The sequence below is a fragment of the Melanerpes formicivorus genome, unplaced genomic scaffold (genome assembly GCF_026170545.1).
Source record: "Melanerpes formicivorus ecotype bairdi unplaced genomic scaffold, bMelFor1.0.p_v2 SCAF_87, whole genome shotgun sequence".
NCBI classification, from domain to species: domain Eukaryota; kingdom Metazoa; phylum Chordata; class Aves; order Piciformes; family Picidae; genus Melanerpes; species Melanerpes formicivorus.
The window spans coordinates 63821-76559 of NW_027142439.1; the positions used below are offsets into that span (position 1 = coordinate 63821).

The following is a 12739-nucleotide window of genomic DNA, read 5'->3' on the forward strand; positions in this document are numbered from 1 at the left end:
AATAGAACAGAATAGAACAGAATAGAACAGAATAGAACAGAATAGAACAGAATAGAACAGAATAGAACAGAATAGAACAGAATAGAACAGAATAGAACAGAATAGAACAGAATAGAACAGAATAGAACAGAATAGAACAGAATAGAACAGAATAGAACAGAATAGAACAGAATAGAACAGAATAGAACAGAATAGAACAGAATAGAACAGAATAGAACAGAATAGAACAGAATAGAACAGAATAGAACAGAATAGAACAGAATAGAACAGAATAGAACAGAATAGAACAGAATAGAACAGAATAGAACAGAATAGAACAGAATAGAACAGAATAGAACAGAATAGAACAGAATAGAACAGAATAGAACAGAATAGAACAGAATAGAACAGAATAGAACAGAATAGAACAGAATAGAACAGAATAGAACAGAATAGAACAGAATAGAACAGAATAGAACAGAATAGAACAGAATAGAACAGAATAGAACAGAATAGAACAGAATAGAACAGAATAGAACAGAATAGAACAGAATAGAACAGAATAGAACAGAATAGAACAGAATAGAACAGAATAGAACAGAATAGAACAGAATAGAACAGAATAGAACAGAATAGAACAGAATAGAACAGAATAGAACAGAATAGAACAGAATAGAACAGAATAGAACAGAATAGAACAGAATAGAACAGAATAGAACAGAATAGAACAGAATAGAACAGAATAGAACAGAATAGAACAGAATAGAACAGAATAGAACAGAATAGAACAGAATAGAACAGAATAGAACAGAATAGAACAGAATAGAACAGAATAGAACAGAATAGAACAGAATAGAACAGAATAGAACAGAATAGAACAGAATAGAACAGAATAGAACAGAATAGAACAGAATAGAACAGAATAGAACAGAATAGAACAGAATAGAACAGAATAGAACAGAATAGAACAGAATAGAACAGAATAGAACAGAATAGAACAGAATAGAACAGAATAGAACAGAATAGAACAGAATAGAACAGAATAGAACAGAATAGAACAGAATAGAACAGAATAGAACAGAATAGAACAGAATAGAACAGAATAGAACAGAATAGAACAGAATAGAACAGAATAGAACAGAATAGAACAGAATAGAACAGAATAGAACAGAATAGAACAGAATAGAACAGAATAGAACAGAATAGAACAGAATAGAACAGAATAGAACAGAATAGAACAGAATAGAACAGAATAGAACAGAATAGAACAGAATAGAACAGAATAGAACAGAATAGAACAGAATAGAACAGAATAGAACAGAATAGAACAGAATAGAACAGAATAGAACAGAATAGAACAGAATAGAACAGAATAGAACAGAATAGAACAGAATAGAACAGAATAGAACAGAATAGAACAGAATAGAACAGAATAGAACAGAATAGAACAGAATAGAACAGAATAGAACAGAATAGAACAGAATAGAACAGAATAGAACAGAATAGAACAGAATAGAACAGAATAGAACAGAATAGAACAGAATAGAACAGAATAGAACAGAATAGAACAGAATAGAACAGAATAGAACAGAATAGAACAGAATAGAACAGAATAGAACAGAATAGAACAGAATAGAACAGAATAGAACAGAATAGAACAGAATAGAACAGAATAGAACAGAATAGAACAGAATAGAACAGAATAGAACAGAATAGAACAGAATAGAACAGAATAGAACAGAATAGAACAGAATAGAACAGAACAGAACAGAACAGAACAGAACAGAACCAGACCAGAAGAGACCTTCAAGATCATCAAGTCCAGCCTATCATCCAACACCACCTAATCAACTAACCCACGGCACCAAGCACCCCATCAAGTCTCCTCCTGAACACCTCCAGGGATGGTGACTCCACCACCTCCCCAGGCAGCCCATTCCAATGGGCAATCACTCTCTCTGTGTAAAACTTCCTCCTCACCTCCAGCCTAAACCTCCCCTGGCACAGCCTGAGACTGTGTCCTCTTGTTCTGGTGCTGGTTGCCTGGGCAGGCAGGCAAAGTGAAACGAGTTTTGCCTAAATCTAAGGAGGCCACAAATGCCAGAGCCCAGCTCTGACTCTGACATGAAGCTCACACGCGCCAAACACACATTTGCAAGCGGGCTAATTCCCACTGTGGGAACTGCAAGGTATCTGCAGGGAGCACAACGGGCAGCCAGGCCATGCCTTTAATTTCAGTCGCCAGGTTTTAATTAATTTCCATCCAAGCAAACACTGAAGTGTGTTTCTGCTGAGCTTGCAGGATGTCAGCTCATTTGCACAATAAATGCGGTCTAACAAGTCACCACATTTATAGCAGGTTGCCTCAGCCTTATCTAACTGCGTAGTTTGAGAAGTCAGTGATGGGTAAGTGAAACTCCACCCACGTCACAGTTTCTGGGGCTAAGCACAGGAAAGCCGAAGCAGTCGCGACCTTCTCGCTGCGAGCCACGCTGCCAACACTGTTCTGACAGCTGGAGCCCAAAGCCTTCATTCTGTGCATCACTCTTCTTCAGGAAGGGAAAAGAAGGGGAAAAAAAGAGCATGCACTGTGCACTTGGATTTCCTCCTACAAAATACCTGTCCGTATGCCGATGCTCCAGAGCCCCCCTTCCCCACTACAGCTAAAGCAAAGACCCTCTGCTGCCTGCACATGGGAACTGCCAAAAAGAAAACAACTAAAACTTCAATTAAACTGTCTAAACTCAAAACAAGTCAGCATATAAACAAAGCAGCAGCAAGTTCTGCCTGTATCAGGAGGCACAGATCACTGGAGCATGAAAGCAGAGAGCACCAGCAAGGACAAGGACTCTCCAGAAGGTGGATCTGCAGCAGAACGGGCAGCCAGGGCACCAGCCGGCACACAGCAGCTGCTACCCATCCACACACAGGCAGCTTCAGCCTGGAGGTTTAAGATCAGCTCCATGTGAACAGCAGTGGTGTAGAGTCCTCCAAGATGCAGCACTTTTGCTCACTTGCTGCCCACCTCCTCTGAAACATCAACAGTGGAGCAAGAGAGCAGTGCCCTGGCTGCTCAGCCACCGAGCTTGCAGATCAGCCTCACAAGCGACCAGCTGCCCTCTGCACCTCCTGTCTTTATGAACCTTCAGCTTTCCCCAAACCTTCAGCTTTCCCCAGACAGCACAAAGGCTGCCTGTCCACACAAGAGTCCCTCGTGTGTGCACACTGCTCATTCTATTACAAACATGTTTGAATTTCCTGATTCTTGCACACGATGGAAATTTCACTCTGGTGCTAGGAAAAGGAGGGGGCGGGTGGTACATTTTTAGAAGGAGATGCCAGCACCCAAGAAGCATCAGCAAGCAGCCCACCTCATCCTTTCATGGAGTCCTGGCACGAAGTAGCCTCCAAACGATAGATATTGAATCTTTTTTTTAAGTGTAAAAAGCTAATTAAATATTTTACCTATTGCACAGTCCAGCGAGGGGATGCAATTCAGTCGGCAAATGCTGGGGGCTAAGGGCAGCTCTGCTTGCAAGCACTTCTTTGGCAATCGAGCCCAACTGAAAGCTGAATCTGTGCTGTCTTACCATGTCCCACACATACACAGTACACTCACTCAAGTGTGCACACACTGCTCAGACCTGAGCAGCAAGAAGGGCCTTGACAAAACAAGGGAGCCCCACAGGCTGGCACCGGCGTGAGCCTGGGCTGCACTTAACACACCAGCAAAGCACTCAGACCAACACGGGCTGCGCAGAAACGCAGCACAGCCATCCCTGGCACACTGGCTTGAAGCAGCAACAGGAGTGAATGCACCTCCAGCTGCATGGATTCCTAGCATTCCCAAAAATGAGGTTTGTAAGGCCAGAACAAGAGGAGACTTGTACCTTTAAGTTTAATTAACTCCGGAATAAGACGTATTTGCAGACGGAACCATAACATCATTGATACTGTGCAGTGATGCAAGATGTCTTGAACAACAGCAAGTTGTCTGAGCAAATCAAGTGTTGTCCCCTGCTTCTCCAGCAAAATGCCTCATCTCTGTCTGATGCAGCAGCTGCCAGAGTCCCAGGAGGCTTCCAGTGAATACATTTTCAAACCCAGCCACTTTTTGTCCCACCTACCACAGAGCAAAGCACTGCTAAACCTTTGCCACTTACTGCAGAAGTGCTTCAAAACTAAACACATTTGCTTCTGCAGGTAGTAAGTGATCTGGTGAGGATCAGTACCCACTACTCGCAGGAGCATGGAGCCTAATGAAGCTCCAGGCAGATAACCACCAATTCAGTAAAGGCAGCTGACTCCTTCCTTTTTATTCCTCCACCTCCTCCGCTGGGGATGGAGGCCTACAAAGGAACTTCACGACACAGCTGCTGCACAGCTAACTTAAGATGTCTGCATATCACAAATCACAGTACAGGAATGAAACACCTTTGTTTGATAAGCATGTGTGAATAACCTCTCCAGAGTATATTTAGAAATCATACTCAAGTGTGAGTAGCACTTGTCCTCAGAGATCAATTTCACTCACGCTGAAGCTCTCTGTGGAGCAGCAGAAATGGTGTTCTTCAAAACGTGACTCTTCCCAGCGCACTTCATTTCTGAAGTGCAGCCTATCATCACAAGGAGCAGCTTCCCCAACATTTAAACCCATTTTGGCAGCCAGATTTACAAAGGAAATGCTATACAATTCATGACAGTATTAGTGTGCACTGCCATGTGCTTATCTACGACCAGCTGCAGCCACCACCAGTGAATTTGAAGTTTCTTCTTCAGAGGAGCTCACGACAAAGTAAATATACCCATCTTTGGCATGGTTCTGAAAGAGGAGAGCAATAAACCAAGTAGCTTCACCATGTCTTACTTCAATATTCAATGCTCTCCTTTAGCAATCCTTGTTTCACAGACAAACTCTCCCCCAAAACAGAAGGGGATGAAGGCTGAAGCTCTGCAGCCAGAGTCCTATTTCCCAGATCTGTGTTTTACAAACTCTTCACTGATTATGTAAGCAGAGGAGGATGTATTTAGATAGCATTATGCTCTGGAAACTTAAAAAAATGAATAAATGGATCAATCTGAACAGACATCTCAGGAGCACATCACTCCTGGAGTCTTAAAAACCCCTAAGTGAAAGCAAAGCTTATGTACCTTACCCAGGTATCTCTAGCCCCTTTTACCACCCAGTTCCCTTTCCACCCCAGGCAACAAGAGCCCCCGTTTCCCTACAGCACCAACTTCACTGACAACTCATAGAAGAGTGTAAGTGCTGCACAACTATGATAATGATACTAAGGAAGTACTTGAGCATGCCATAAGGAATATGTGGCAGAGACAGCAGTTACCTCACTTTTGTGTTGCGGTTCTTTGCAGTCAGGGCAGCTCAGGGGAATTAAGCTCATTATGTCAGAGTACAAAACCACTCAGGCATTTTATTTTGCTGTTTAATCTTGCCTGTAATCATACAAATAACTGAACAGACATCACAGCAAACAAAAAATGGCCCAAGAAAATTAAGAGTATTTCCAATACATAATTCAGGGCCCTGATGGGAAGCTCAAAACCACCAATGAACCTTGGGGACGCTGTGCACTAGACAGCACGAGCCACTGGCAGCGGACACATCTTGAGCATCCTGGCTGCGGCTTAGTCCCTCCTGGCCGCAACTTGCCTGCAGGACAGAGCCAGGAAGCCTGCACACCACCCCCAAAACAGGACAGCAACGTACAGGTTTGAGGTCAGAATGGGCTTTTTCCTTCAAGCAAGGGCTGAGGTCAAATGTCAAATGGGAAAAACATAAAAGGAAAAACAAACTTAAGTTGGAAAGGCGTGAGTGTGTAAGGGCCAGCACCGCAACGCAGCGCTGCCAGCAGTCCCTCAGGGGCAGGCCAGGAGAGCACCTTGCACCTGCAAAGATCAAGCTGAACATTCGTATCTGAAACGGGGCAAAATGCAAGCTGGTGACTCACAGCTAGAAAATGAAGGCTGCTGTGAAGGACTTTCTAGTGGCAGTGAGCAGATAGTCAAGCCACTAAATAGTATAAAACTGACAAGGGGATGGGCAAGAAGCTGGAACTGGTCTGGCCGCTGCTTTGAGCCTGCTCCAGCTGAGATCAGGCGCCACGGCAGAGCAGATGCAAGCTGTTGGGTCTGTTCCTAGTACCACATGTAAAAAGGTAGGACTGTCATCACATGTAACTTGGCAGAATCCAGAAACAATAAACCAAATATAGACACTGATACATGCATATGTATGTGCCTGTGCTGCCCACATGCCTAATACAATGCATGATGCCAGGGGGGCCTCCACCAATGGCCTAGGGAAACATCCTGCAGGGACAGAAGGAAATGACTGCAGATATGTCACCAGCACTGAGGGAACACACAGCAGTTCCTCAGGGCAATCTTCAATTGCCATATTTCCAACACAGAAGAAGAAATTTGTGGTAAAAAACAAAGGTATCTCACAAAGATGCATTCCTGTCCCTTTAAATGTACAAATCTCCACAGTCTCAATTGTTCACAGATCCAGAACCACAAGCTGGGAACAACTTCTGTGAAAACCCTTCTTGATTTCACAAAACCTTCCACACACTCCAACCTGCATGTGACTTTCAAATGAAACATACCACAACCTGGGATTTATTTTGCATGGAGATTGATTTACCCCAGAACAGTCATGAGCACGGAGTAGTCCTGCAGCAAGGCCACCCAGAGCACCTGTCCCACACTGGCTTGCCCTCAGACTTTCAGGCTTGCACCCACTCCTCCTTCTGCAGCTAAATGCCCTCTATTCTCATTCCTGCAGCAATGGCAACAAATAAATGTAGGTGATCGAGTTTCCACAGGGCCAGAAGTCAAGGAGGTGTAAATACCCATGTGTCCATAACACCTCCCACTGTGAAAAATAAACAACACATTCATCCAGCTCTAGATGAGCGCCACCAAAACTCTGTGTCATCAGTTTCAGAGAAAAATGCAGGGTTTGATTTGAGCCTGTCTTTAAAAGTAGGTTGAAGGGATGAGGCCATTCAAGGAAGCTTAACTGTGATAGCTCCCTAACGACAAATCTCAGCAATTTTGCCATGAAGCAGGGACAACCTGAAATAAACACACTGCAGAGGGGTTTTGCATGTTAGATATGGTGATTAGCCAAGAAGACAGCAAACACAAGTAAAGGAAGGATTTTTCTGTAGCTGTAGCAAGGTTCCTGGAGGACTGCAGACTGTCTTAAGCCATATGCCTCCCACTAGCACAGGTAAGGGGAAAAGTTTGCTTTCACTTAACTGCTACTAGGAGAAGTTTCAATCTTCCATGGAACTTTCACAACAATTTCTTTATTATCTCTGAACCAGATCTTGTTCTTGCTTCAGCTTTCTCCGAGCAACGCCAGTTGCTACCAGCTCTCCTCCACGCTGAACAATACAGCAGGTCTGGCAGAGCCAATCATCGAGTGTTCCTTCACTCAAGGTAGCTACTGCACGGCGGGGGTTATAGGAGCTTTGCTTCCCTCGAGTTCAAGGAGATGTTCTGTTTATAAAGCAGAGTTTGTGCTAAGAAAATCTGGAACAAACTACTGAGAACGATCTTGCCTACTTTAATAATGCACTGTTGATAATTGTATGTTACTACTGTGGTAGTCTTATTCCAAAAGCCATTTTCATTTGAATTATGTTATTCAGAAGAGGTTGGGTGCTATTTTGAGCTCCTAACAGATAGTGCTGACACTGCTGAACTTTCTCATTCAGGCAAAAATGAAAAAGCAGCTCAGCATCAGATATTAAATCGGGGCTCTGCGCATTCACAAGCACGAGGGCAGTTAACCCGTGTCCTCTGGGTGAGAAACACAGCACTGCTGCAACGCAGCAAGGGCACGTTCTCTTTCCTTTCCCGTGCATTCCGTACATTTCATGTACAATTTGAAAGGTGCCTTTACAAATATGCCAACTCCAACAAGGTAAGCGTCTCAAAGCTTTATCTAAGGGGCAAGAAAAACAACCTACCCTCTCTTTCCCAAACTGCGAAGCCCCCGCACACAGCATGCTCCCGACCCTAAGCCTGTGCCAGACTCTAACACGAACCCGCGCTCCCTCTGTCAGCGCAAACACCCGCAGCTAATCTGTGCTCATCACTGGAGCAACCATCGGGGGCCCTCGGCTGACTCAGGCTTCACTCTCAGCCCTGCGTCTGCACCTACAGCAGGTCCCCAGCCTTCAGAGCGCGAGTAAACCAACAGCTCCTGCACTGCAAAGTACGGGAGGCTGAGCGCTGGTAAGCGGTGACAAAGGAGGCAACGGGCTCACGGAGACCAACATTGACACACCGAGGCTGTCAGTAACTAAACCTGAAAAGGTGTTTAGGAAACACTGTGTTTATCTGCCTAAAGCAGTGAAACCTGCAAGCACACAGCTTTCTGAGCGGCCTGGCAGTGACGCAGGCAAAAAAAGGGATTAGGGCAACATGTGTCCAAAGCAGAACACAGTAACTACTTAATTATGGTAGGAGAGCACATGTGTATTAACCCACAAGTCCTGGCAGGGGACTGACTGCACCCTACCAGAGGGTACCACAACCAAAAACCATACCAGTGAGGGCTGTCCCTGTCACAGCGGAGCTACGTGGGCATGGGGAGAGGTTGTTCTGTTGGCAAGAGGAGTGCCAGGCTTCTTAGCTCGCCGAAGCACCACAGGAAGGGCAGGGATCGAGTACGAAGCACCTACTGCATCTACAGCCAGCAGAGTTTATTTGCTTGCTTGAACTTGGGAGTTCTTTGTTTTGATTTTCTTTTGCTTAGTTAAATTTTCAGTTCTCTTCCACTCCTCCCGAAATTGACACAGCCTGCTGTTTCCAGGGAGAGTGAAGTGTCGCTGGAAAAAACCCCACCGTTTTCAAGTGACAAGTTACCTTAGCAAGTTGTCAGCTATCAGTCATTTCACTCCTGTTAAGGGTTTCCATGAAAGATGTCTTCAGACAATTATCCTTTAACTTTTTTCAGTCAAACACAGAGTGAAACTAACAAATTACTTTTAAAAGCCTTAAAAGCCTCCCTCTACAAATGAGTTTAAGGCTAATCTGCATTTCCTTAGCAGGATGTTGCTTACCTCTACAAGAATACATCTTTAAAAAGATTGTAACCAACATTCCCAGCGAGGCAATTAAAAACACCTAAGTACAGCACGAGTTTACACTTGCTTTGCTTCGAAATAAAGCAAACAACACAAATTCTACCAAGCAAAGCAAAGGGTTTGGCTGGCTCTGACTTGAGCAAACTCGGGAACACAAAAGGACCGTGTTCTGCCACCGCACTTCACACATTTATTGTCACCGCTTAACCTCTCCGCGGGGCGGTGGAGGCTTCGTCTTCACGCAGACGGCTAAAGCTTATCCTGACAGCGCTCTCATGCAGCGCCACGACACGACGCGCTCTGCCTCCACCGCGAGCAGGGGCACAGGTAGGTGATACTTTCTCAACAGAGGCCTCAGAGGAAGACGACTTGTTTGCAACAGCAGTATTTTCACCGACCACGGGGATGCAGAGCTGGAGGGTACCATTTGGCCGCACGCAGCCGCCACCACGGTGTCCCGCGTGGCCACACAGCCCCGCGCAAAGCGATGCCAGGCTCTGGGCCACCTGCTTGGGAGAGCAGCCGGCGGCCACAGGACCTGGCGAGCGGGTGCTTCCCTGGACCGGGAGAGGCAGCGCTCAGGCGTCTGGCCCTACAGGCTGGCTCTGAGCTCCATCGGCCGCTCGGCTCCAGGCTGCGCAGCCTGAACGCAAATGCCCACGGCCAACAGGTTACTGCTGCCGGGCTGCTACGGCTGCAGAGGCTACGCTGCAGGAGAAACTTCGTCCCACTCTTTTACAGAGGAAAGACATTCCCGCGACCTAAGTTTAACAAAGCCATCAAGACAAATACACCAGCTTACTCATTAAACACACGGTATTTTTGCAACCCTTGTCCTGCCTCCGCTCTGCTCTTTCCCCATCCCTGTTTGCTTCTGCCCCCTCTCCACCCCCGACGGCAAACCCCGCCGAGCCGGGGCGGCCGCCGGCACGGCACCTCCACTCCCCCACCACTCCTCCCGCGCCTGGGCAGCCCCAGGCGAGGCGGCGGTGCCTCCGCTGCGCCCGACAGCAACCCCCACGACTTGGGTGTTGAATCCCGGCCCCAGCCAGTCGCCCCGGGGGAGCGGGAGGCGGCAGCGCTCCCGGCGGGTTCGCCCGGAGACGGCACCGTGACACGGCGTGAACTTTTGCTTTCGGCAGAGCAGGGCGGGGGGCGGGGGGGGGTAGGCGGAGAGCCGGGAGGAGGGGGTGCGGTCCCGTCCCCTTCTGCGCTCCACAATGGGGAGGGCAAAAGCGCTCGTCTCCCTTACGAAGGATGAAAAAAAGGAAAAATTAAGGGGAAAGGAAAACAAACAACAACAACCAACAAAAAAAGCAAGGAGAAGGAACTCTTGCAAACTGCGAGGCGAGCAGCGAGCCGCCTGGGGGCGGGCAGCCTGCCCGGCTGTCCGAAGCCCTACGGCTCCCTGCCCGGGCGGCAGCATGTGCAGCACCGAGCACGGCGCCCGCAGCTCCGCGGGGTCCCTCTCCGACGGAGGGTCCCCCACCACCCGCCCCTCACCTTCCAGCCGGCCGAGCTGTTGCTGTCGCCTTTATCCTTGAAGTAGGGGACGCTCTTGACCATCCACTCGTAGATCTGGGATAGCGTGAGCCGCTTCTCGGGGGAGCTCTCTATGGCCTTGGTGATGAGATCCGCGTAGGACAGGTTGCCCCAGGCGTTGCGGCGCGACGAGCTACTCTTACGGGGCTGACCGGCCACGGGGCCAGGAGACAGACCGGACACGGGCGGCGGCACCGGCGGCACCGGCGGCGGTCCCGGCGGGTGGAGACGGCAGCCGGCCTCGGGCGCCGGGTAGTCCCCGCAGCGGCAGGCGGCCGCCTCTGGGGGAGCGGCAGCAGGGGCCAGTGGCGTGAAGTCCTCGCTCTCCTCTAGCAGGCTGAGGTTGCTGATGAAGTCGGCACTGAGCGCTCCCGAGGCAGCGGTACTGGCCCCAGCCGCGGCCGCCCCCTCGGGCTGTCCGCCGCACGACGGCGCCGGGCTCGAGGTGGCCGAGCTCGGGGGATTGAACTCTGGCCGCGGCAGGGGCCAGGTGCAAGAGCGGGGCCGCGGCAGCGGCTCAAAGTCGGGGTCGATGTCCACCAGCTGCGGTGCCTCGGCCATGGCGGGGCCGGGGCGGGAGCGCGGCGGCAGCGGCGGCAGCAGCGGGGCGGCTGGGCTCAGTGCCGCCGCCCCATGCAGGCTCCGGATGCGGACCCGACAGCGCGGCCACCAGCTCCCCTCGCAGCTCCGGCCCCACCGCCCTGTCCCTTGCCCAACTCCCTGCCCTCTGCAGCGGCACCAAGAGCACCGACTCGGCCGCCCGGCGCGCACCGACTGCAACGAGCGCCCCACGCGGGCCCGCCTCCAGCCTTCCTCCTCCTCCTCCTCCCGGCGGGGAGGGACGGCCCGCGTCGCGCCAATGGCAGCGCCGCGCCGCCCGCCCGCCTCCCGCCGCGGGGCCGGTTTGGCAGGAGGGTGCCTGTGCCCCCGTGCTGTTTCTGGGTGGTTTTTGTTTTCCGGCGACGAAGGCGGTAGGGGGGTTGAGAAGCGGTGGGTGGGCGGCGGTGCCCCCCGCAGCCCCGGGCTTTGGCTGGCAGGGACTGAGCAGGCGGCGCGCGGGGTGTCGGAGCTCCCTTGCCGGCCGGAGAATGAGTGCACTTCGGCCGTGGGACGCGAAGGAAGTAACGGCGAGCTGAAGGGGGCGGCGGTCACGGAAAAGAAGTCTGCGAGTGTTTCTGCCTTGGTCACTGCTGCCAGGGTCCGGCCACCCGCACCGACGGTGCCAGCGCCTGCCGCCCCGGGCTTCTGCGGGATCCTGGAGACATCCGCCGGCTGCAGGGGGTTGCACGGCAGGGGGTGGGAGGGTCCAAGACGGCTCCCCGCTGCCACCAGCAGCCCGGTGGCGCTGGCTGCGTGCGGAGCGCCGCTGCCGCCCGGGGAGGGGCCCTGGCAGGGCCCGCGCTGGGGGACGGGACTAGGGGCTGCGACAGCTGCCCTACCTTCATCGCTCCTAGGCAGGCTCTCCGCCGGAGAGTGTCTGCGCCTCCCGAAGTGATAAACCTCCTCCGTCTGAGCGTGCTTTCATACCGTGAGCTGGTGTTTTACTCCGTGGGCAGGCACGGGAGCTCGGGATAATTTCGTTTTAAATCAACTCTTAGACATAGTTCATGTTTTTTCCCGGAGAAGCCCAAGGCCACACCATTTAGTACGACTTGCTTTTCTCCCTTGCATGAGCGGCAGCAGTCACAGAACGTGCCATCTTTGCCTCCCGAGCCCATACACATACGAAGAGACGACACAGAAGCGTTAGTCTGTTTAAAATTCAAATGAAGGTGTGCGCTTCAGCTAGAGGAACAATGGCAAGGATGAGGTGCAACTACCTGAACAGCAAACCGGCATACCCTTCTCTCCGGAAAACCTGCTTGCAGTGCTTTCTAAAAAGGAATTCTTCCAGACACGGGTTAGTAAATCACAAAGATCACAACCGGCCCTGGCCTTTGATGTTGCCTGTCAAAGAGCCGCTGAAGCGGGGTAACTGTCACCCCTGAGCCAGCAAACCTGTTACTCTTCCCTCCTGCCTGCACCGAGGCAGAGTGCCTTAGTGTTATTTAAACAGGGCTCATTGTTCCTGTAAACATATTTTCTGAAAACCA

At 50.0% G+C, this 12739-nt stretch overlaps 1 protein-coding gene across 1 annotated transcript in view; it reads right to left on the reverse strand.

Annotated features, from left to right (window-relative positions):
- FOXO1 (forkhead box O1) overlaps nt 1–12152 on the reverse strand; it is a 74961-nt gene extending 62809 nt beyond the window's left edge. Inside the window, exon 1 of the mRNA XM_068165258.1 lies at nt 10608–12152. Coding sequence (XP_068021359.1) covers nt 10608–11207 — 600 coding nt within the window. The 5' untranslated portion in view covers nt 11208–12152. The remainder of the gene's footprint in view (nt 1–10607) is intronic.
- Nucleotides 12153–12739: the final 587 nt, after the last annotated feature.